This window comes from Anolis sagrei, chromosome 2 (genome assembly GCF_037176765.1).
Source record: "Anolis sagrei isolate rAnoSag1 chromosome 2, rAnoSag1.mat, whole genome shotgun sequence".
NCBI classification, from domain to species: domain Eukaryota; kingdom Metazoa; phylum Chordata; class Lepidosauria; order Squamata; family Dactyloidae; genus Anolis; species Anolis sagrei.
The window spans coordinates 11,846,766-11,868,362 of NC_090022.1; the positions used below are offsets into that span (position 1 = coordinate 11,846,766).

The 21,597-nt window shown below is 45.7% G+C and overlaps 2 protein-coding genes across 2 annotated transcripts in view; both read right to left on the bottom strand.

The window, feature by feature from the left end:
- Nucleotides 1-21,597, bottom strand: part of LOC132765760 (zinc finger protein 665-like) — a 255,289-nt gene that overhangs the window by 212,522 nt on the left and 21,170 nt on the right. The window lies entirely within an intron of this gene.
- On the bottom strand, nt 11,031-19,817 carry LOC132767695 (zinc finger protein 665-like). Its single transcript, XM_067465175.1, has 5 exons — nt 19,371-19,817; nt 17,676-17,787; nt 13,473-13,564; nt 13,151-13,271; nt 11,031-13,012 (listed from the first exon to the last, which is right to left on the bottom strand). The coding sequence occupies exons 1-5, from the start codon at nt 19,779-19,781 to the stop codon at nt 11,160-11,162; spliced, it is 2,589 nt and encodes an 862-aa protein (XP_067321276.1). The 5' UTR covers nt 19,782-19,817; the 3' UTR covers nt 11,031-11,159.

Genomic DNA, 21,597 nt, shown 5'->3' on the forward strand with positions numbered 1-21,597 from the left:
ATCTGATTGTTTAAAAAATGTTATTTGGTGTGCATTGGAAGAGGGGTGGTCTTATACAGCGAGTATATCCCATACTCTATATTTTAACTGGAAAAGTTGGGGGGTCGTCTTATATGCCGAGATATACGGTACATAAAACTAACTGCCGTCAATTCACAGGTGCCAAGTGTCAGCGTCATATGGGCCCATTCAGCCTACTCAAGATCAAAGGCCTGTCTGAATATCCTGTTTTCAGGTTGGAACTGAAGGACTGAAGGATGGGGGCTAATTTAATCTCTTTTGAGAGGGTGTTTGAACCAGGGGGCCACCACAGAGAAGGTCCTCTCTCTTGTCCCCACCAACCAAGTTTGAGACGGTTGTGGGCCTGAGAGGAGGGGTTCCCCTGTCAATCTCAGAGCCCACACCAGTTCGTAGAAAGAGATGCGGAGTTGAAGATAGGTTGGACACAAAGCGTATGTAATATATAAACCCAAAGTGGCATCCAAGTTACTACTAATTTTGCTTATGGTGTAAGCATCACCTGGAAAGCCTGATTCTCTTTGATTGATGGACATGAAGGGCAGAAGAGCTCAGATAATCTTTCTGGCTTCTGACAGCTACATGCCTACCAAACCCTACCCAAAAGTCATTCAGTGGCACAGATTCAGAGGTTGTTTTTCAAAAGGAGAAATACACTGATTTCAGTAAGATCTTCATATGCTGGTAGAGACTTAAAAAAAAAATAATGATTTTTTGCAGAACCCCTGCAATGTTTTTGCAGAACCCTTGCGTTCCAAAGATCACAGATTGGGAAGCACTGGTTTGCATCACTGTGATCACCATCAAAGGCAGGGGTCCTCAAACTTTTTAAACAGGGGGCCAGTTCACTGTCCCTCAGACCATTGAAGGGCCGGACTATAGTTAAAGTAATACATGTAATGACAATAGAGAAAAGACTGACTCGGGAAGGGGGTGAGAGAGAAAGAATGGGAAGGGGTGTTAGAAAAAGTGGAAAAATTAGGTGAAAGGGGGATATCTGGAAAAGCAGGACAGATTGGGGTGGGAAGGGGGCAACTGGGGAAGGAGGAAAGATTGAGATGGAAAAGGGGGTCTGGAAACTGGGAAAGGTTAGGATGGAAAGGAAGGCTGGAAAGTGGGGAACTGCAGTGGGAAAGGGGGCAAGACTGAAATGGGAAAGAGAGGCTGGAACCTGGGAGAGGCTGGGATGGAAAGTGGAGAGAGAGGGACTAGGGAATGGGGATAGTAAAGACTGGGATAGGAAGGGGGAAACTAGAAAAAGGGAATACTGGGGTGGGAAAGGGGTGCTAGAAAAGTGGGGGGGGGGGGACTGAGGTGGGAAGGGAGGAAGGTGTTGTCTGGCTCAGCCAAGGAAAGAAAAGCCTGGGGTCGCCTCCTCCTCCTCTCCCCCATCCCCCATCCTCTTCAAGGACCAGTTGGAGGAGGGGGAGGAGAAAGGCAGCAGCAGCCCTTCTTCTCTTCTTCCTCCTCCTTCTTCCTCCAACTGTCCATCGAAGAGGAAGAGGAGGAAAAAGAGAAGAAACTGCAGCAGCACCTCTTCTCCTCCTCTTCGATGGCCAGCTGGAACAGGAGGAGGAAGAAGAGGAGGAGAAGGGGCGCTGCTGCGTTTTTTCTCTTCTTCCTCCTCTTCCTCTTCAATGCCCAGTTGGAGGAGGGGAGGAGAAAGGCAGCAGCAGTCCTTCTCCTCTTCTTCCTCCTCCTTCCTCCAACTGGCCACTGAAGAGGAAGAGGAGGAAAAAGAGAAGAAACTGCAGAGGGTCAAAAGCTCAATGCGCTTTGTCCCATCTCTCAGTTTGAAATAAGCCATGCTGAGAGTCAATTGTGTAGAGCAGTTAAGAGTTCTGGGCTGGAGACATCCTCCTATAAAGCCCTAACTTTCATCCCAACTTTCATCCCAACCTTGGAGGGCTGTTGTTAGCAATGGGTAAGGCCGTTGACAAGGCCAAAATAAAGAAAGGCCCAGGCCCAGATGGATTTTCTGTCTTGTTCTACAAGCGGTACAAAGATGAAATAGGTTTATTATTGCTTTCAATAATGAATTGAGTGCTCCAGAAAGGGGAAACTCCAGACTACTGGGTATGAGAGTCCTCATGCCTGAACAAGGTAGACATATGCATTTTACTGTATTTGTATGCTCCTGCAGCACTATTATAAGCCTCCCTGAGTCCCTTTTGGGAGATTTTGGAAGGACAGAAATAAAAGTATTACTGTTCTTCTTCTTATTATTATTATTATTATTAGGAACAAGTCAAGAATTTCAGACAAATTTCATTAGTAAATTGTGATTACAAGTTATTTGCAGAAATATTATCAAATAGACTGAAACAAATCTTAGTGAAAACAATTCATGGAGACCAAGTGGGCTTGAGAAAAGGCAGAGGAACGAGAGACCAAACGGCCAATATCCACGGGATAATGGAGGAAGGCGGGAGTTTCGAAAAACATCTGCTTTTGTTTAGGGCTTTATAGGTCATAACTTGCAATTTGTATTAGGACCGTAAACGTATTGGTACTGTGAAGCCAAACACCAATAGATCTGGACCAAATTTGGCACAAACACCAGACACGCCAAAATTTGAATACTAGTGGCTTTGGGGTGGGGGAGCCCCTCGGACCCCACCAACGATGGAGTTGTAGTTGCTGGGATTGATAGTTCACCTACAATCAAAGAGCCCCTTGGACCAAACTTGACATACAGAAATCCCATGACCAACAGAAAATACTGGAAGGGTTGGGTGTGCATTGACCTTGAGTTTTGGAGCTGTAGTTAGACCACACTTGGAATACTGTGTCCAATTTCGGGCACCACAATTGAAGGGAGAAATTGACAAGCAGGAATGTGTCCAGAGGAGGGTGACTCAAATGATCAAGGGTCTGGAGAAGAGGCCCTATGAGGAGTGGCTTAAAGAGCTGGGCAAGTTTAGCCTGCAGAAGAGAAGGCCGAGAGGAGACATGATGAGGGCCATGTATAAATATGTGAGAGGAAGTCATAGGGAGGAGGGAGCAAGCTTGTTTTCTGCTGCTCTGGAGACTAGGACGCAGAGCAATGGCTTCAAACGACAGGAAAGGAGATTCCATTAGGAACATTAGGAAGAACTTCCTGACGGTAAGAGCTGTTCAGCAGTGGAACTCTCTGCCCCAAAGTGTGGTGGAGGCTCCTTGTTCGGAGGCTTTTAAACAGAGGCTGGAGTGCTTTGAACGGATTTTCCTGCTTCTTGGCAGAAGGGGGTTGGACTGGATGGCCCACGAGGTCTTTTCCAATTCTATTATTCCATACATCCAGAGAACACAAACAAAGATGGTTGTGGACCAAATTGGCAAAAATATCGTGTCATAATTTGGTATTGTTGAGAGGGGTTTTTTGATTTTGTCATTTGGGAGTTGTGGTTGCTGGGATTTATAGTTAACCTACAACCGAGGAGCACTACGAGCCCAGCCCACAATGGATCTGCAAAAAATTTGGCACACAGACCCAACATGGCCAACAATATGAGTTGCTTTATGAGTTTTAGTGTTGTATTTGTTATGCTGTTGTTTTATTGAGGGCCTTGGCCTTTGTAAGGCGCACCAAGTCCTTCGGGAGATGTTAGCGGGGAACAAATAAAGTTAATAATAATAATAAGTAATACAATCTAATACTACTACTAATAATATATTACAAATATGTATTTTAAAATATGTGTAATATTATAGTACAATATAATAACATATAGTATTAATATTAAGGTAATATTCTGCCATATTCCTGCTTCTTGGCAGAAGGGGGTTGGACTGGATGGCCCACGAGGTCTCTTCCAACTCTTTGATTCTCTGATACTGAATTGACTTATTCCTTGTAAGCCGGTGTGAGTCCCTCTCGGGGTGAGAAGGGCGCCATATCCAGGTCATAAGGAAATAAACAAAGTAACTTTGAATACTGACGGAGTTTGGGGGCGATTGACCAACCATTTTGGGAGTTGTAGTTCACCCACATACTTATGGAAGCACTAATTCAAAACAAAACCAAAGGAAAGACTAATATTCTTCCCCCCAAATGAAGAGTATCACAAACTCCCCAAACCGCTGCTTCTGGGCCCTCCTCTCACTTCCGCCCTGTCTTGAAGAGACCATTGCCCGAGCCTCCCGCCAAGCTTGCCCACGGATGCGCACACACTGCCATCCAATCCAACCCCCTGCCAAGAAGCAGGAATATTGCATTCAAATCACCCCTGACAGATGGCCATCCAGCCTCTGTTTAAAAGCTTCCAAAGAAGGGGCCACCACCACACTTCGAGGCAGAGAGTTCCACTGCTGAACGGCTCCCACAGTCAGGAAGTTCTTCCCCATGTTCAGACGGAATCTCTTTTCTTGTAGTTTGAAGCCATTGTTTCGTGTCCTAGTCTCCAGGGAAGCAGAAAACAAGCTTGCTCCCTCCTCACTGTGGCTTCCTCTCACATATTTATACACGGCTATCATCTCTCCTCTCAGCCTTCTCTTCTTCAGGCTAAACTTGCCCAGTTCTTTAAGCCGCTCCTCATAGGGCTTGTTCTCCAGACCCTTGATCATTTGAGTCGCCCTCTTTGATTATAACTCTTTGATTCTCTGGTATTGTATTGACTTATTCCTTGTAAGCCGGCCTGAGTCCCTCTCGGGGTGAGAAGGGCGCCATATCCAGGTCGTAAGGAAATACATACAATCACTTTGAATACTGACTTGAGTTTGGGGGCGATTGACCAACCATTTTGGGAGTTGTAGTTCACCCACATCCTCATGAGAGCACTAGATTCAAAACCAAACCAAAGGAAAGACTGATTTTTCCCCCCAAACGAAGAGCCTGACAAACTCCCCAACCTGCTTCTGCTTCTGGGCCCTCCTCTCATTTCCGCCTTGTCTGGAAGAGACCGTTGCCCGAGCCTCCCGCCAGCCTCGCCCACGCATGCGCACACACTGCAACGCGCTGAGCACGCCTGCTCTGCCCTCCCCCGCTTGGCGCCTCAGAAACAGCCCTCCCATTGGCTAAGAGGCCAGCCAATCACAGCGCAGGAGGGCTTTTCGGAAAAGGGGCCTCGCGACCTCTTCCCGCCACTTTGGTTCCAAACTAAAATGGCTCCTCAGAGGGAGGCCTCCCAAGCCAGGCTGTCTCTACTTGTGGACTCCATTTCCCAGAATCCCTGCTCGTTGAGCCGAGCAGCAGAGGCTTCTGGGAGTGGAAGTCCACAACACCCTTGGTCTGTCTCCTTGAGCGACAGCTGCAAGCGCCTCCCAGCATCCCTCCCTCGTGGCCTCGTTGTCCCCGCCCCTTCCGGCCAGAGGAGAATCTTCCCAGAGAGGCGCCCAGAAGAGGTGGCGTGGAACCCGGAAGGGCTTGGGGCCTCCAAAGAGGGAAGGAGCATGGAGGGGGGATCTTTCTCTCCCTGGAACATCTGCTCAGGGACCCTTATGCACTGTCGAAGGCTTTCATGGCCGGAACCACTGGGTTGTTGTAGGTTTTTTGAGCTGCATAGCCATGCTCTAGAAGCATTCTCTCCTGACGTTTCGCCTGCATCTGTGCCAAGCATCCTCAGAGGTTGTGGGACCTCACAACGTCCGAGAATGGCTGCCATTGATGCAGGCGAAACGCCAGGAGAGAATGCTTCTGGAGAATGGCGATACTTACAAAAACCCTATTAGTATCATTATTATTATTACTAGGTTATTGATTTTTATCCTGTTTTTCTCACCCGAGATAATGATCCCTTTCCTTTTTGAGATAGTGAGACCTTTCCTTTCTGATGATTCAATGTCGACAAACTGTGTTTCATGCATAAAATGAATATATATATATATATTGCGCCTAAATCAACCTTCTGGCTAGGTGTAGGAGGTGTATGTCAAAACACCAGTGAATTCTGAGTTCAGGTTTTGGGTCCCAACTCCATGATCTCTCATACGATACCAATATGGTTTGGAAAGAAGGAAGGCCCTGGATTCAGCAGCTTGGCCTCCAGGTTGAAACGAACACGTTCCAGGGCATCGGGGTGTATGTGCAGGAAGAAGCTTCAGCTCTGTTTCAATGGGATTTCTTTCTCTCCTTTCTGCAGGTGACAAAGCCAAGACCGGTAGAGATCAGTACGGCTGGTGTAGCAGCAAGGGCTGTGGGAAGTCCGGATACCACATGAGTCTCTTCCTGGGACTGCCCTAAATACTGCTGTGTTTCCTACAAATACCCAGACAAGAGCTGAAGGGGGGGGGGTGGCAAAGGCCAGCAGGTGAGAAGGGCTGAGAGAACATGACCCCACTGCTCAGCTGTCCAGAGGGCATCATGTCTGGTCCTCCTCAAGAAATGCACATGAATGCCCAGACCGTCCCCTGGGTCCTTCTTTGGGGGAAAGGAGGGAAGGCGTGGGTGGGCATGCAGATGGGGAGACCCATTGCTCAAGGCCGAGATTTATCATTCCCTTTCTGCTGGAATGGGGTAGTTGTTGCTATTCTTAGCTTCCTTTATATCTTGCTTTCTCCCAGAATAGGGACTCAAGGCAGCAAACAACATATGAAAACAATACAAGTCGAAAACAATGCAAAACCCAAAAGTGTACTAACCAGGACTGACTGCTTCGCTTCCAAGATCCAAATGTAAGATTAAAAAGCCCAAACATTGTGAAAGTTGAAGAGTTAACCAATTAAAATTATGAAATATTTTCTAAAACACAAACATTTCAAAAACATTTTAACAAAGGTATGCAAAACATTTAAAAATTAAGAACAGCACCACGCAGCATAAAATGTCCAACCTCCATCAATATGTAAACGCCTTGCGGAATAGAAAGGCTTTTATTTGATGTTGGAAGGAGAGCGAAGCCGGGGCCATCTGGGCCTTTCTGGGGAAGGGGTTCCAAAGTCTGGGAGCAGCCACCAAGAGAACAACCAGGCCCTCTTTGCCTGGTTGCTATCAAGCAGATCTGAGCAGTTGGGGGACAGAGAGAAGGGCCTCCCCAGAAGATAGTTGAGTTCTACAGGAAGGCACAGAACAGGCCTTACCTGTCCTGGATCCATGCATCTCCTTTTTTCCTGTAATATCAATAATATAGCTTACATTTCTCCTTGTTGAAATCCATTTTGTTAGTTCTGAACCAGCTCTCTAATCTGTTGAATCCTGTTTCCTGGAATATTTGCTTTCATTCCAAAATTAGTGTCATTTGCAAACTCAATAAACATATAAGTGGCTGGATTCCGGTACAATCCTGGTGTGTGTGAGTGTATACGCACATATAGTTCATATATATATATATATATATATATATATATATATATATATATATACACACACACACACACACACACACACTTGCCACACGTTGCTGTGGCCCAGTCTGGTGATCTGGAAAATAAAGTAATGAGAATCATATCTATCTATCTATATTTATGACTAGATGGCTCTCTGTCAGGAGGGATCTGATTTCATTTTCTTGGCCTGGTGAAGAGAGTTTGACTGGATGGCCTTAAGTATTTTCTGTTTGTCATGGGGGTTCCGTGTGGGAAGTTTGCCCCATTTCTGTCATTTGTGGGTTTCAGAATGCTCTTTTATTGTCGTGAACTATAAATCCCAGTAACTACAAATCCCAAATGTCAAGGTCTATTTCCTCCAAACTCCATCTGTGTTCATATTTAGGCATATGGAATATTTGTGTCAAGTTTGGTCCAGATCCATCATTGTTTGAGTCCACAGTGCTCTCTGGATGTGGATGAACTATAATTCCCAAACTCAAGGTCAATGTCCACCAAACCTTTCCAGTTTTTTCTGTTGGTCATGGGAGCCCTGTGTGCTACGTTTGGCCCAATTCCATCATTGGTGGAGTTCAGAATGCTCTTTGATTGTAGGTAAACTACAAATCCCAGCAACAATTCCCAAATGACATCAATTTCTTTTGAGTGGAGGACATAAATTGGACTGTTAGGTGTCTTGTGTCGAAATTTGGTGTCAATTCCCCCAGTGGTTTTTGAGTTCTGATGGTAGCACAAACTAACATTACATTTTTATTTATATAGATTATCATCATCATCATCATCATTATTATTATTATTAAATACACAACAAGATGAGTCCACAGCAAACAAGATCACTCTGCTGGCTGTTGTATTGGATCACACGTTGGACACTTCCCAAGGGTTAAGGACTGTGTGATGCATCAGCAAATAATGTGTGCAAGATCCCAGTAAGGCGGCCTTCTGCAGCTGGCAAATGGGAATTTTGTCGATTGTGTTTAAGTGCAGGCCAAGGTCTTGGAGGAACCCCACCTCATCTGTGAACCCCACCTCCTCCAAGATGAACTGAACCACCTCAACTGGGCTCTACAGGCCAATGGATATTCCACCTCAGACATCAGAAGAGCTGCAAGACCAAGAACAAGCCACAAGAGTAAAGATGAAGATCCACCCAGAGGAAAAGTGTTCCTGCCATACATCAAGGGAACCACTGATCGCATAGGAAAGCTGATGAGGAAACACAACATACAAACAATCTACAAACCCACCAAGAAAATCCAACAAATGCTACGTTCAGCAAAGGACAAGAGGGATCCTCTCCCCTCTGCAGGAGTCTACCGTATACCATGCAGCTGTGGACAAGTCTACATAGGGACCACCAAACGCAGCGCCCAAACAAGAATCCAGGAACATGAAAGGCACTGCAGACTACTCCAACCAGAGAAATCAGCCATAGCAGAGCACCTGATGAACCAACCTGGACACAGCATTTTATTTGAGAACACAAAAATGCTGGACCACTCTCACAACCACCATGTCAGACTACACAGAGAAGCCATTGAAATCCACAAACATGTGGACAATTTCAACAGAAAGGAAGAAACCATGAAAATGAACAAAATCTGGCTACCAGTATTAAAAAATTCTAAAATTAAAACAGCAGAGAGAAAAACAGGCAGGGACATCTAATCACCTTTCAAGAAGAGTTTTGCTCCAGGCACAGTCAGCCCATTGTATGCTAATCAAGGTGGTCAGTTGAAAAGATTCACACCTAGTCCAACTTACAAAAGCCTTTTGTCTCACCCTGGTCATTCCACAGATATATAAACCCCTTTTTTCCCAGCTCCAGCAGACCTCTGAGGAAGCCTGCCATAGATGCAGGCGAAACGTCAGGAGAAATGCCTCTAGAACATGGCCATATAGCCCGAAAAAACCCACAAGAACTTTCCTGGTTGTGTTAGTCTGCAGTGCCTTTCTTGTAGACAGATGTTGTTGGTTTTCATGGTTTCTCCCTTCCTGTTCAAATTGTTCACATGCTTGTGGATTTCAACTCCAGACTTCTGCGCAGAGACCACGATAGTCCTCATACTTCAACAAGTTAGGTTAAAGGTAAAGGTTTTCCCCTGAAATTAAGTCCAGTCGTGTCTGACTCTGGGCATTGGTTCTCATCTCCATTTCTAAGCCGAAGAGCCAGCGTTGTCCATAGACACCTCCAAGGTCATGTGGCCGGCATAGTTACCTTCCCATTGACCTACTCACATTTGTATGTTTTTGAACTGCTAGGTTGGCAGAAGCTGGGGCTAATAATGGGAGCTCACTCTGCTCCCCTGATTTGAACCTGCGACCTTTGGCCAGCAAGTTCAACAAGTTAGAGATATGGTGCAAGTGAAGAATTTCAGACCAATTTCATTAGTGAATTGCTATTACTAGTTATTGGCAGAAATATTATCTAATAGAGAGAAACAAATCTTAGCGAAAACAATTCATGGAGGCCAAGGCCCCTTATGCACAGCTGGATAAAAAACCCACATTTTCTGCTCTGAACTGGAATATATAACAGTGTGGACTCAAATAACCCATGTCAAAGCAGATATTATGGGATTTTCTGCCTTGATATTCTGGGTTATATGACTGTGTGGAAGTGCCATATAACCCAGGGAGATGATGATGATGATGATGATTTACTGAATTTATACCCCGCTCTTCTCAACCCCGAAGGGGACTCAGAGCGGACTCAGATTATTATCCTTAGGGGAGCACTAATTTAAAAAACAAAACCAAAGGAAAGACTTATCCCCCCCCCCCCCAAAATAAACAGTCTTACAAACTCCCTTCTGTAATTAATAGTCCCTTTATAAAATAGCTCCTAGGTTGATATTGATCGTTGCCCGGCTTCCCTCATAGATTAGGTGGCAGTGGGTGCTCTACCACGCGCACCTCCACAATTGGTGGCAGCAGTTTAACAACTCCTTTACACCATGAAACAGGTTGGGGAGTTTGTAAGACTATTGTAGGCTGTTCAACTTAGGAGAAACTGTATCAGGCAAGGCTTGAGGAAATCAGTAACAAGTTTATTTTAACAGGAGTATAACAATGTATAACTGTTTCTTCAAAAGAGGCACAAATCTTGATGGTTACATTGGAAAGGTTTCATGAGTAGTCTCAGGCAAACACTTCAAAAGGTTTCACAGCTGGCACAACAGGCTTAAACCCAGCCAAACCTTGATTCCTAATTCAGAATCAACAACCCCCTGTACATAACAAAAGGAATAAAATTTACACATCGTTACACATGGTAAGTCAGATCTATCTTCCAAATAAAACTTTTCTCGCACTCCAGGCATTTGAATGGTTTCTCCCCAGTGTGAGTTGCCAGATGCAGAGTGTGAGTTGCCGGATGCAGAGTGTGAGGCCTGCCTTCTGAATAAAGCCTTTTCTACAGTCCAGGCATTTGAAAGGTTTCTCCCCAGTGTGAATGGCTTGATGATGGGCGAGGTATTTCATCCAAGGGAAACTATTTCCACACTCCAGGGATTTGAATGGTTTCTCCCCAGTGTGAGTTGCTTGATGCAGAGTGAGCCCTGCCTTTTGAATAAAGCCTATTCCACACTGTGGGTATCTGATGCTTTCTCCCCAGTATGAATTGCTTGATGTCGAGTGAAGTGTGTCCTGTTTTGCTCTTTAAAACAGCATCAATACAAAGTTGAAAGTTAAAGAAAAATGCTTTACTCCAGCAAAGAAAAGAAGGGAAAGCAATTGAAAAAGTAAACAAGAAAATCTTACTACAGATACTACAGATAAGGCACAGATTACGAAGACCTTAACACAAAGCAGGTTCCAGCAGTAACAGAGTTGTTGTTAGCTAAGTTCTCCTGCTTCTGATTTATACCCCAAACAGGAGGGCTTAAGGTGTCACCCAATTAACTCATCAATCTTTTAGCAGCTAATCTAGCTGACCGCCACCTGTTCTCTGGCTCCCTCTGTCTTTCTAAAAAAGTAGGCACCTGCAAAGCCTCATTGTCAGATTCTCCTTCCTCTTCCTCCAAGTCACAAGCACCTCCCTGCTCCCCTTCTTCTTCCGATGATGAGGAATCCCCAAAAAAGGGCACTTTCTGAATAAAGCCTTTTCCACATGCCATGCGTTTGAATCGTTTCTCCCGAGTGTGAGTTGCTTGATGCTTAGTGAGCTCTGCCTTCTCAATAAAGCCTTTTCCACACTCTGGGCATTTGAATGGTTTCTCCCCAGTGTGAGTTGCTTGATGCCGAGTGAGGTTTCCCTTCTGAATAAAGCCTTTTCCACACTCTGGGCATTTGAATGGCTTCTCCCCAGTGTGAGTTGCTTGATGCCGAGTGAGGTTTCCCTTCTGAATAAAGCCTTTTCCACACTCTGGGCATTTGAATGGTTTCTCCCCAGTGTGAGTTGCTTGATGCCGAGTGAGGTCTGCCTTCTGAATAAAGCCTTTTCCACACTCTGGGCATTTCAATGGTTTCTCCCCAGTGTGAGTTGCTTGATGCTGAGTGAGGTTTCCCTTGTAAATAAAGCGTTTTCCACACTCTGGGCATTTGAATGGTTTCTCCCCAGTGTGAGTTGCTTGATGCCGAGTGAGGTCTGCCTTCCGAATAAAGCCTTTTCCACACTCTGGGCATTTCAATGGTTTCTCCCCAGTGTGAGTTGCTTGATGCCAAGTGAGGTCTGTCTTCTGAATAAAGCCTTTTCCACACTCTGGGCATTTGAATGGTTTCTCCCCAGTGTGAGTTGCTTGATGCCGAGTGAGGTCTGTCTTCTGAATAAAGCCTTTTCCACACTCTGGGCATTTGAATGGTTTCTCCCCAGTGTGAGTTGCTTGATGCTGAGTGAGATGTAACTTCCTAATAAAACCTTTTTCACACTCTGGGCATTTGAATGGTTTCTCCCCAATGTGAGTTGCTTGATGCTGAGTGAGGCGTGACTTCCTAATAAAGCCTTTTCCACACTCTGGGCATTTGAATGGTTTCTCCCCAGTGTGAGTTGCTTGATGCCAAGTGAGGTTTGCCTTGTGAATAAAGCCTTTTCCACACTCTGGGCATTTGAATGGTTTCTCCCCAGTGTGAGTTGCTTGATGGTGAGTGAGGCGTGACTTCCTAATAAAGCCTTTTCCACACTCTGGGCATTTGAATGGTTTCTCCCCAGTGTGAGTTGCTTGATGCTGAGCGAGGTTTCCCTTCTGAATAAAGCCTTTTCCACACTCTGGGCATTTGAATGGTTTCTCCCCCGTGTGAGTTGCTTGATGCCGAGTGAGGCGTGACTTCCTAATAAAGCCTTTTCCACACTCTGGGCATTTGAATGGTTTCTCCCCAGTGTGAGTTGCTTGATGCTGAGTGAGGTTTCTCTTCTGAATAAAGCCTTTTCCACACTCCGGGCATTTGAATGGTTTCTCCCCAGTGTGAGTTGCTTGATGCCGAGTGAGGCCTGCCTGCTGAATAAAGCCTTTTCCACACTCCAGGCATTTGAATGAATTGTCCTCAGTGTGAGTTGCTTGATGCCGAGTGAGGTGTGACTTCCAAATAAACTCTTTTCTACACTTCGGGCATTTGAATAGTTTCCTCCCGGCGTGAGTTGTTTGATGACAAAGGAGGAAACTCTTCGAAATGAAACCCTTTCGGCATATCCAACAATGAAATGGTTTCTTCCTTGTGTGATCTGATTGGTAACGGGAGAGGAAGGCCTTTTGACTGAATCTTTTTTTCCCCTCCAAAGACTTTGATGACGAGGAATTGTTTCCACAAGTGCTTCCTGGAAAGAGACATCAGAAGTCAACAAGATTAGAAGAAAAGAATTCTGACTGCTTTAATATCAATATAATATATAAGATAATACAAAGAATTCTGGTTTTATGTGAGCTGACTAAGCACAAGACAGGGGGAGCCTTACCCAGAGAGGACAGGACTTCCAAATTCTCCTCCATCACCTTCTGATGAAGGGCCCTTTGGCCTGGGTCCAACAGAGCCCACTCTTCGTCTGTGAAATCCACAGCCACCTCCTCAAAAGTCACCTGGAGAACAACAAAAATATTGTTTCAGACTGCTCTAAAACTTGAACTTCTTATTGGATGATATCTACAGGCTCTTTGAAGTAACACACTGGATGCAAGCAAAGGGAAAGAACAAGATTTTGTGAGAACCACAGAGTGGTTAAATCGACAGCAGAACACCGCCTGCGCCTTTCTTGGCTTGCTGGAGGGCCTGCCCCCTACCTGATGTACTCCTGCAGATGCTGTTCTGAGTTCCTCTTGAGGAAGGGATGCTCTTATACTTCTACTTGCAGACCCAGTCCTTGTTCCCTCTCCTGGAAGGAAAGAAAAGAGAAGGGAAAGAGGACATTATTACCCATTCTCTCCTTTCTCCTTCAAATTCCTTCTACACATTCCAATGTAACAAACACCATAATGTATACACAGAAAGAATTGGGAAGTCTTGGAACACCGCAATCCTGCAGTTGTGAGGTGCACATCGTCCTTCTCCTTTATAATCAGGCACAAATTAATCAAGCAAATCTGCTCCTGAGCATGGCTTCGTAACGGAAAAATGGTACCTGAGGCAGGAATAACATTGAAAAAAGGAGGATAAGCTCCTCCTTCACCAAAAAGAAGAGCACTTCAGCAACCTTTTTATTCAAAATCAGCAAAATGCACACATTAAATGCACGAATGACGTCAAGGTCAGCCTTGGGTTAGTAAAAAGACCCCAACAAAATTTAAAACCTACAGACAACGAGAAGCCTTCTTCCAAAATGACCCTGTGTCAACCTATCCTTTCATAACCCTCCATTTTCTTATGATTTCCATTTTTAGTGGTCAACATTTTAAATCTCTACATTTTTCTCATCTGCAATGGGAGCTGATGAGATTCCTACTTTCTCTTAGTTTTGCTGGTCATACATGCTCAGAAGCGGGCGCTAGTGGCAGCTGAATTTACATTGCCTTGTCGTAGGCAGGCACACACCACGGCAATAGGATGGACTAGGAGAGGATCCTCCTCATTCCCACATGAACCTTTATTGCATTGTTTTCTGCCAATATACTATTTATTTATTTATCATGTCAGGCAACCAAACAGTTGTAATACATTTTTAACAGAACAAACAAACAAAAATACAAAACACAACGTTTGCAAGCTTGGTAGTTGATTAAATGTCCTTTGACCACTATCTGGCCACTTGGAGTGCCTCTGGTGTTGCCACAAGAAGGTCCTCCATTGTGCATGTGGCAGGGCTCAGGTTGCATTGCAGCAGGTGGTCTGTAGTTTTCTCTTCTCCACACTCGCATGTCGTGGATTCCACTTTGTGGCCCCATTTCTTAAGATTGGCTCTGCATCTCGTGGTGCCAGAGCGCTGTCTATTCAGCGCCTTCCAAGTCGCCCAGTCTTCTGTGTGCCCAGGGGGGAGTCTCTCATCTGCTATCACCCATGGATTGAGGTGCTGGGTTTGAGCCTGCCACTTTTGGACTCTCGCTTGTTGAGGTGTTCCAGCGAGTGTCTCTGTAGATCTTAGAAAATTGTTTCTTGATTTAAGTCGTTGACGTGCTGGCTGATATCCAAACAGAGGATGGGCCGCAGATGTCACTGCCTTGGTCCTTTCACTATTGGCTGCTACTTCCCGGCGGATGTCAGGTGGTGCAATACCAGCTAAACAGTGTAATTTCTCCAGTGTTGTAGGGCGCAGACACCCCGTGATAATGCGGCATGTCTCATTAAGAGCCACATCCACAGTTTTAGTGTGGAGAGATGTGTTCCACACTGGGCATGCGTACTTAGCAGCAGAGTAGCATAGTGCAAGGGCAGATGCTTCACTGTGTCTGTTGTGATCCCCAGGTTGTGCCAGTCAGTTTTCGTATGATATTGTTTCTAGCGCCCACTTTTTGCTTGATGTTCAGGCAATGCTTCTTGTAGGTCAGAGAATGGTTCAGAGTGACTCCCAGGTATTTGGGTGTGCTGCAAGTCGCTCCAGTGGGATTCCTTCCCAGGTGATCCCCAGAGCTTGGGGTGCTTGTCTGTTCTTAAGGTTTTTTTTTTGTCATGTTAGGAGCGACCTAGGATACTGCAAGTCGCTTCTAGTGTGAGTGACCTGGCCGTCTGCAAGGACGTTACCCAGGGGACACCCCGATGATTTGATGTTTTTATCATCCTTTTGGGAGGCTTCTCTCATGTCCCTGCATGAGGAGCTGGAGCTGATAGAGGGAGCTCATCCGCCTCTCCCCGGATTCGAACCTGCAACCTTTTGGTCTTCAGTCCTGCCAGCACAAGGGTTTAACCCACTGCGCCACCGGGGACTCCATTGTTTTTAAGGTGAAAGGCACATGTCTGTTTTTTAGATGGATTAGGGATCAGCTAGTTTTCCCTGTAGTAGGCAGTAAGAGCACCTAGAGCTTCGGAGAGCTTCTGTTCAACCATCTCAAAGCTCCCTGCTTGAGCAGTATATGCTATTATATATAATATACTATTATATATAGTATACATATATACACTATTATATACAGTATATAATATACTATTATACCCTGATACTAAGAGTTGTATTCCTCCCGTCCTTTTTTATCAGTGAAAATGTTACAAGGGAAAAATCCAGCTACACAGAAGCTAAGAAAGAAAAAGCAGATTTTCTGTTAGGAGTTTCTTAGCTGAAGTATGCATACACTTCAACCTCAGCAAGATGGAGTGGATGAGGGATTGGAGGACATCCAACCCCAAATTGGGAAAGAAGTCGTCCAGAAATACCTGGCCGCTCTTAACGAGTTCAAGTCCCCAGGGCCAGATCAACTACACCCCAGAGTATTGAAGGAACTAGCGGAAGTCATTTCGGAAACATTGGCAACCATCTTTGAGAGTTCTTGGAGAACGGGAGAAGTTCCAGCAGATTGGAGGAGGGCCAATGTGGTCCCAATCTTCAAGAAGGGAAAAAAGGACGACCCAAACAACTACCGTCCGGTCAGCCTCACGTCGATACCGGGCAAGATTCTGGAAAAGATTGTTAAGGAAGCGGTCTGCAAACACTTAGAAACAAATGCAGTCATCGCTAATAGTCAACATGGATTTATCAAAAACAAGTCATGCCAGACTAATCTGATCTCTTTTTTCGATAGAGTTACAAGCTGGGTAGATGCGGGGAATGCCGTGGATGTAGCGTACCTGGATTTCAGTAAGGCCTTCGACAAGGTCCCCCATGACCTTCTGGCAAGGAAACTAGTCCAATGTGGGCTAGGCAAAACTACGGTGAGGTGGATCTGTAATTGGTTAAGTGGACGAACACAGAGAGTGCTCACTAATGCTTCCTCTTCATCTTGGAAAGAAGTGACAAGTGGAGTGCCGCAGGGTTCTGTCCTGGGCCCGGTCCTGTTCAACATCTTTATTAATGACTTAGATGAAGGGCTAGAAGGCATGATCATCAAGTTTGCAGACGACACCAAATTGGGAGGGATAGCCAATAGTCCAGAGGACAGGAGCAGGATTCAAAACGATCTTGACAGATTAGAGAGATGGGCCAAAACTAACAAAATGAAGTTCAACAGTGACAAATGCAAGATACTCCACTTTGGCAGAAAAAATGAAATGCAAAGATACAGAATGGGGGACGCCTGGCTCGAGAGCAGTACGTGTGAAAAAGATCTTGGAGTCCTCGTGGACAACAAGTTAAACATGAGCCAACAATGTGATGTGGCGGCAAAAAAAGCCAATGGGATTTTGGCCTGCATCAATAGGAGCATAGTGTCTAGATCTAAGGAAGTAATGCTACCCCTCTATTCTGCTTTGGTTAGACCACATCTGGAATATTGTGTCCAGTTCTGGGCACCACAATTCAAGAGAGATATTGACAAGCTGGAATGTGTCCAGAGGAGGGCGACTAAAATGATCAAGGGTCTGGAGAACAAGCCCTATGAGGAGCGGCTTGGGGAGCTGGGCATGTTTAGCCTGAAGAAGAGAAGGCTGAGAGGAGATATGATAGCCATGTATAAATATGTGAAAGGAAGCCACAGGGAGGAGGGAGCAAGCTTGTTTTCTGCTTCCTTGGAGACTAGGACACGGAACAATGGCTTCAAACTACAAGAGAGGAGATTCCATCTGAACATTAGGAAGAACTTCCTGACTGTAAGAGCCGTTCAGCAGTGGAACTCTCTGCCCCGGAGTGTGGTGGAGGCTCCTTCTTTGGAAGCTTTTAAGCAGAGGCTGGATGTCCATCTGTCAGGGGTGATTTGAATACAATATTCCTGCTTCTTGGCAGGGGGTTGGACTGGATGGCCCATGAGGTCTCTTCCAACTCTTTGATTCTATGATTCTATGATACACCATCCCAGTACTGTTTAGGCAGCATGATCTTGTTAACGTGCCATGATTCATACAACCCAGATATATTCAGGCAGACTTGAATGGAGAAGGCCAAGGAGAAAACTTTGGACGGCACTTACTCATTGAGGGAGGCTTTCCTTCGCTGTCCTCCATCATCCACCTTGGCTGCAGCCTTTGACTGGATTCAGAAAAACACTGACCTGCCTCAGGGATCCGTTCCAGACACAAATCCTGCAGCAGAAGCAGAAACAAGGGAAGGAAATGAAAGGGAGAATTGGGGAAAGAAAAGGCGTCAGTAGTGGTTGGGGAGTGAGAGGTGGGATATGTCGAACACTTACATCTTCTGCATGAAGAGGATTGTATTCATTTGCGTCTCACGTTTTTAATGGCTAAAATATAACCCAGGGGTCCCCAAACTACGGCCCGCGGGCCACTTCCGGCCCGCGGAGGAAGAGCACCCCCCCACAGTCTCCCTCCGTTGGCTGGCTCACGCTATCCGTCAGGCCTGATGGACAGCGTGAGCCAGCCAAGGGAGGCTGCTCCGCATGGCCTACTCGTGTGTAAAGCACCTCACGAGGTGCTTTACACACAAGTAGGCCGCACAGGGCTGCTCCTCCCTTGGCAGGCTCACGCTATCCGTCAGGCCCGATGGACAGTGTGAGCCAGCCAAGGGAGGCTGCCCCGGCGCTCCATGCAGTCATGCTGGCCACATGACCTTGGAGGTGTCTACGGACAACGCCAGCTCTTCGACTTAGAAATGCAGATGAGTACCACACCCCAGAGTCGGACATGACTGGACTTCATGTCAGAGGAAAACCTTTAACTAGGAAAATTGTGGAAGATCCAGGGTGGGAGAAAGAACTCTTGTCTGTCGGAGGCAGGTATGAATGTTTCAATTGGCCACCTCAATTACCATTTCATAGCCTGACAGCTTTTAGGGAGAGGTGATTAGCTGGCCCTGATTGTTTCTTGTCTGGAGTTCCACTGTGTGTGATTGTTGTTTTTTATTTACAGTTATAATTTTAGAGTTTTTTTAATACTGGTAGCCAGATTTTGTTCAGACTAGAAATAGGAAGATTTCCCATTCTCTGCTCCTGGAATTACTGACTAAAGAGGGCGAGAAAGAACCCTTCCACACAGCAAAATAAGATATCTGCAATGTGCAGAAGGATTTTTTAATTGATTTTTTAAAAAACTATAGTCCGGCCCTCCAACGGTGTGAGGGACAGTCAACTGGCCCTCGGTTTAAAAAGTTTGAGGACCCCTGATAGAACCTTTCTACAGACTTGAAACAATTACAACACAGAGATAACAGTACAGATGACAGATAAGCATATCTCTACCCATGCTTAACTGGAAGCTTTTCGAGAAGCATGTTTCCTTGTGAGAACAAAAGGACAGGAAGGACGGAGCCAATCTAATCTCCCTACCAAAGAGTTGCAGAACCCAAGGAAGCCACTGAGAAGGAGGCTCTGTCCCATCTTCCCAGGAGGTAAGACCATGAGAGGAGCGGCGTCTCAGACTGAGCCCAACGAGGGCAGAGAAAACACTTCTTGGAAAAGCTGAGACCCAAGTCATACGGAGCTGTACAGGAAATGACCAGTGCTATTAATTACCCCATCTCTTTAAAAGGTACCCATGTTCTGTGTATTTCTGGGAAGCGGAATCCAATCATACAGGTCCAGGCTATCCTTGACCTGCCTTTTGACTGATGAGACACAATTATCTCTGGCCTCAGCTTGTTCCAGAATTTTCAGAAAACATGCAAAGACATATGGATGGCCCTCAAAATGGCCAGAATGAACCGAGCTCACCGTCTCCTCTTCCTGCTTCTTCTCTGCCTGACTCAGGAGGAAGCCTTCTGCCAGGGCCACCGCCTGGGAACTGGTCTCTGCCCCACATTCTCTCACCCAGGACGACATCTCCGAGGGAAGGAGTGCCAGGAACTGCTCAAAGACCACCAAGTCCAACATCTCCCACTTGGTGCGTCTTTCTGGCTGGAGCCACTGGCGGCAGAGAAGATGCAGCTGGCTGCAAACCTCCCGAGGTCCCAACGTCTCCCTGTAGCCAAAGTCCCTGAATTGCTGGCGGCATAAATCTGGAGTGAGCACTTCCTCCAGCATGCTCTTCTGGGTGGCTCTCTCCTCGAATGCTCCTCTAGGCTTGGCTTGAATGAGGGAAGGGCCTTTTCCCAGGCTGGGCTCAGAAGAGACTTTCCCTCCCATCTTTTCAGTTAAACCTTGCACTGTTGCCAGGATCTCCTGCAAGGCAAAAACATTGGGAAAATTACTGAAGGTAGAAAGAAAGGGGCAGGAAAAGCAAGCAAGATGTTTGACGGGGATCCAAAGAAAATGGGGAAAACAACCCCAGTCCCATTTTAGCATATCTCTGTGGCCATAAATGATGTTGCTTTTCAGTCCTTATACACCACTTACAAGATATTTTGGTGTCCAGAGCAAGCAAACAAGGTAGCATCTACCTATTATGCTTGGGATAAAGTGTAGTTTATAAGCCAGTAAGGGTAATCCCAGTAGTCATCGACACACTGGGTGCAGTGCCTAAAGACTTTGGTCTGCACTTACACAATTGGCGGTTACAACATTACCATCTGTCAGCTGCAAAAGGCCACCCTACTGGGATCTGCATGCATTATTCGCCGATACATCGCACAGTCCTAGACGCTTGGGAAGCATCCGACGTGTGATCCAATACAACAACCAGCATAGTGATCTTGTTTGCTGTGTACTCATCTTGTTGTGTATCAATTAATAATAACTTTATTTATATCCCACCACCACCTCCCGGGTGGCTTACAAAGCACTCCAGGGTGCACATATAACACACAACTGGTAAAAACAGTACAAAACAAGTCAGATAAAATTATAACAACCACCCACCCATCAACACATGTCAAAATCAAAACCATTTTAAAACAACAAGTACGGTACATAAAACTAACTGCCGTCAATTCACAGGTGCCAAGTGTCAGCGTCATATGGGCCCATTCAGCCTTCTCAAGATCAAAGGCCTGTCTGAATATCCTGTTTTCAGGTTGGAACTGAAGGACTGAAGGATGGGGACTAATTTAATCTCTTTTGGAAGGGTGTTTGAGCCGGGGGGCCACCACAGAGAAGGTCCTCTCTCTTGTCCCCACCAACCAAGTTTGAGACGGTTGTGGGCCTGAGAGGAAGGGTTCCCCTGTCAATCTCAGAGCCCACACCAGTTCGTAGAAAGAGATGCGGAGTTGAAGATAGGTTGGATACAAAGCGTATGTAATATATAAACCCAAAGTGGCATCCAAGTTACTACTAATTTTGCTTATGGCGTAAGCATCACCTGGAAAGCCTGATTCTCTTTGATTGATGGACATGAAGGGCAGAAGAGCTCAGATAATCTTTCTGGCTTCTGACAGCTACATGCCTACCAAACCCTACCCAAAAGTCATTCAGTGGCACAGATTCAGTGGTTGTTTTTAAAAAGGAGAAATACACTGATTTCAGTAAGATCTTCATATGCTGGTAGAGACTTTTAAAAAATAATAATGATTTTTTGCAGAACCCCTGCAATGTTTTTGCGGAAACCTTGCATTCCAAAGATCACAGACTGGGAAGCACTGGTTTACATCATTGTGATCACCTTCAAAGGGAAAGAAGTGCAGAGAAGCAGATTCCTGCCAGCACCTGCCACATGAGGCAACCGCTTTATTGGCCTGAATGTCGGGCCTTTTCCAGAGGGTCAAAAGCTCAATGCGCTTTGTCCCATCTCTCAGTTTGAAATAAGCCATGCTGAGAGTCAATTGTGTAGAGCAGTTAAGAGTTCTGGGCTGGAGACATCCTCCTATAAACCCCTAACTTTCATCCCAACCTCCCTTGGAGGGCTGTTGTTAGCAATGGGTAAGGCCGTTGACAAGGCCAAATTAAAGAAAGGCCCAGGCCCAGATGGATTTTCTGTCTTGTTCTACAAGCTGTACAAAGATGAAATAGGTTTATTATTGCTTTCAATAATGAATTGAGTGCTCCAGAAAGGGGAAACACCAGACTA

Bases quoted from the DNA above. Each gene is read 5' to 3' on its own strand.
- LOC132767695 (XM_067465175.1), bottom strand. From the start codon at position 19,781: ATGGGAGGGAAAGTCTCTTCTGAGCCCAGCCTGGGAAAAGGCCCTTCC. The intron at 13,565-17,675 runs GTAAGTGCCGTC...CTTTCCTTCCAG, and splicing joins AGGAAAGCCTCCCTCAATGA to GAGAGGGAACAAGGACTGGG. The intron at 13,013-13,150 runs GTAAGGCTCCCC...GTCTCTTTCCAG, and splicing joins GGAAGTCCTGTCCTCTCTGG to GAAGCACTTGTGGAAACAAT.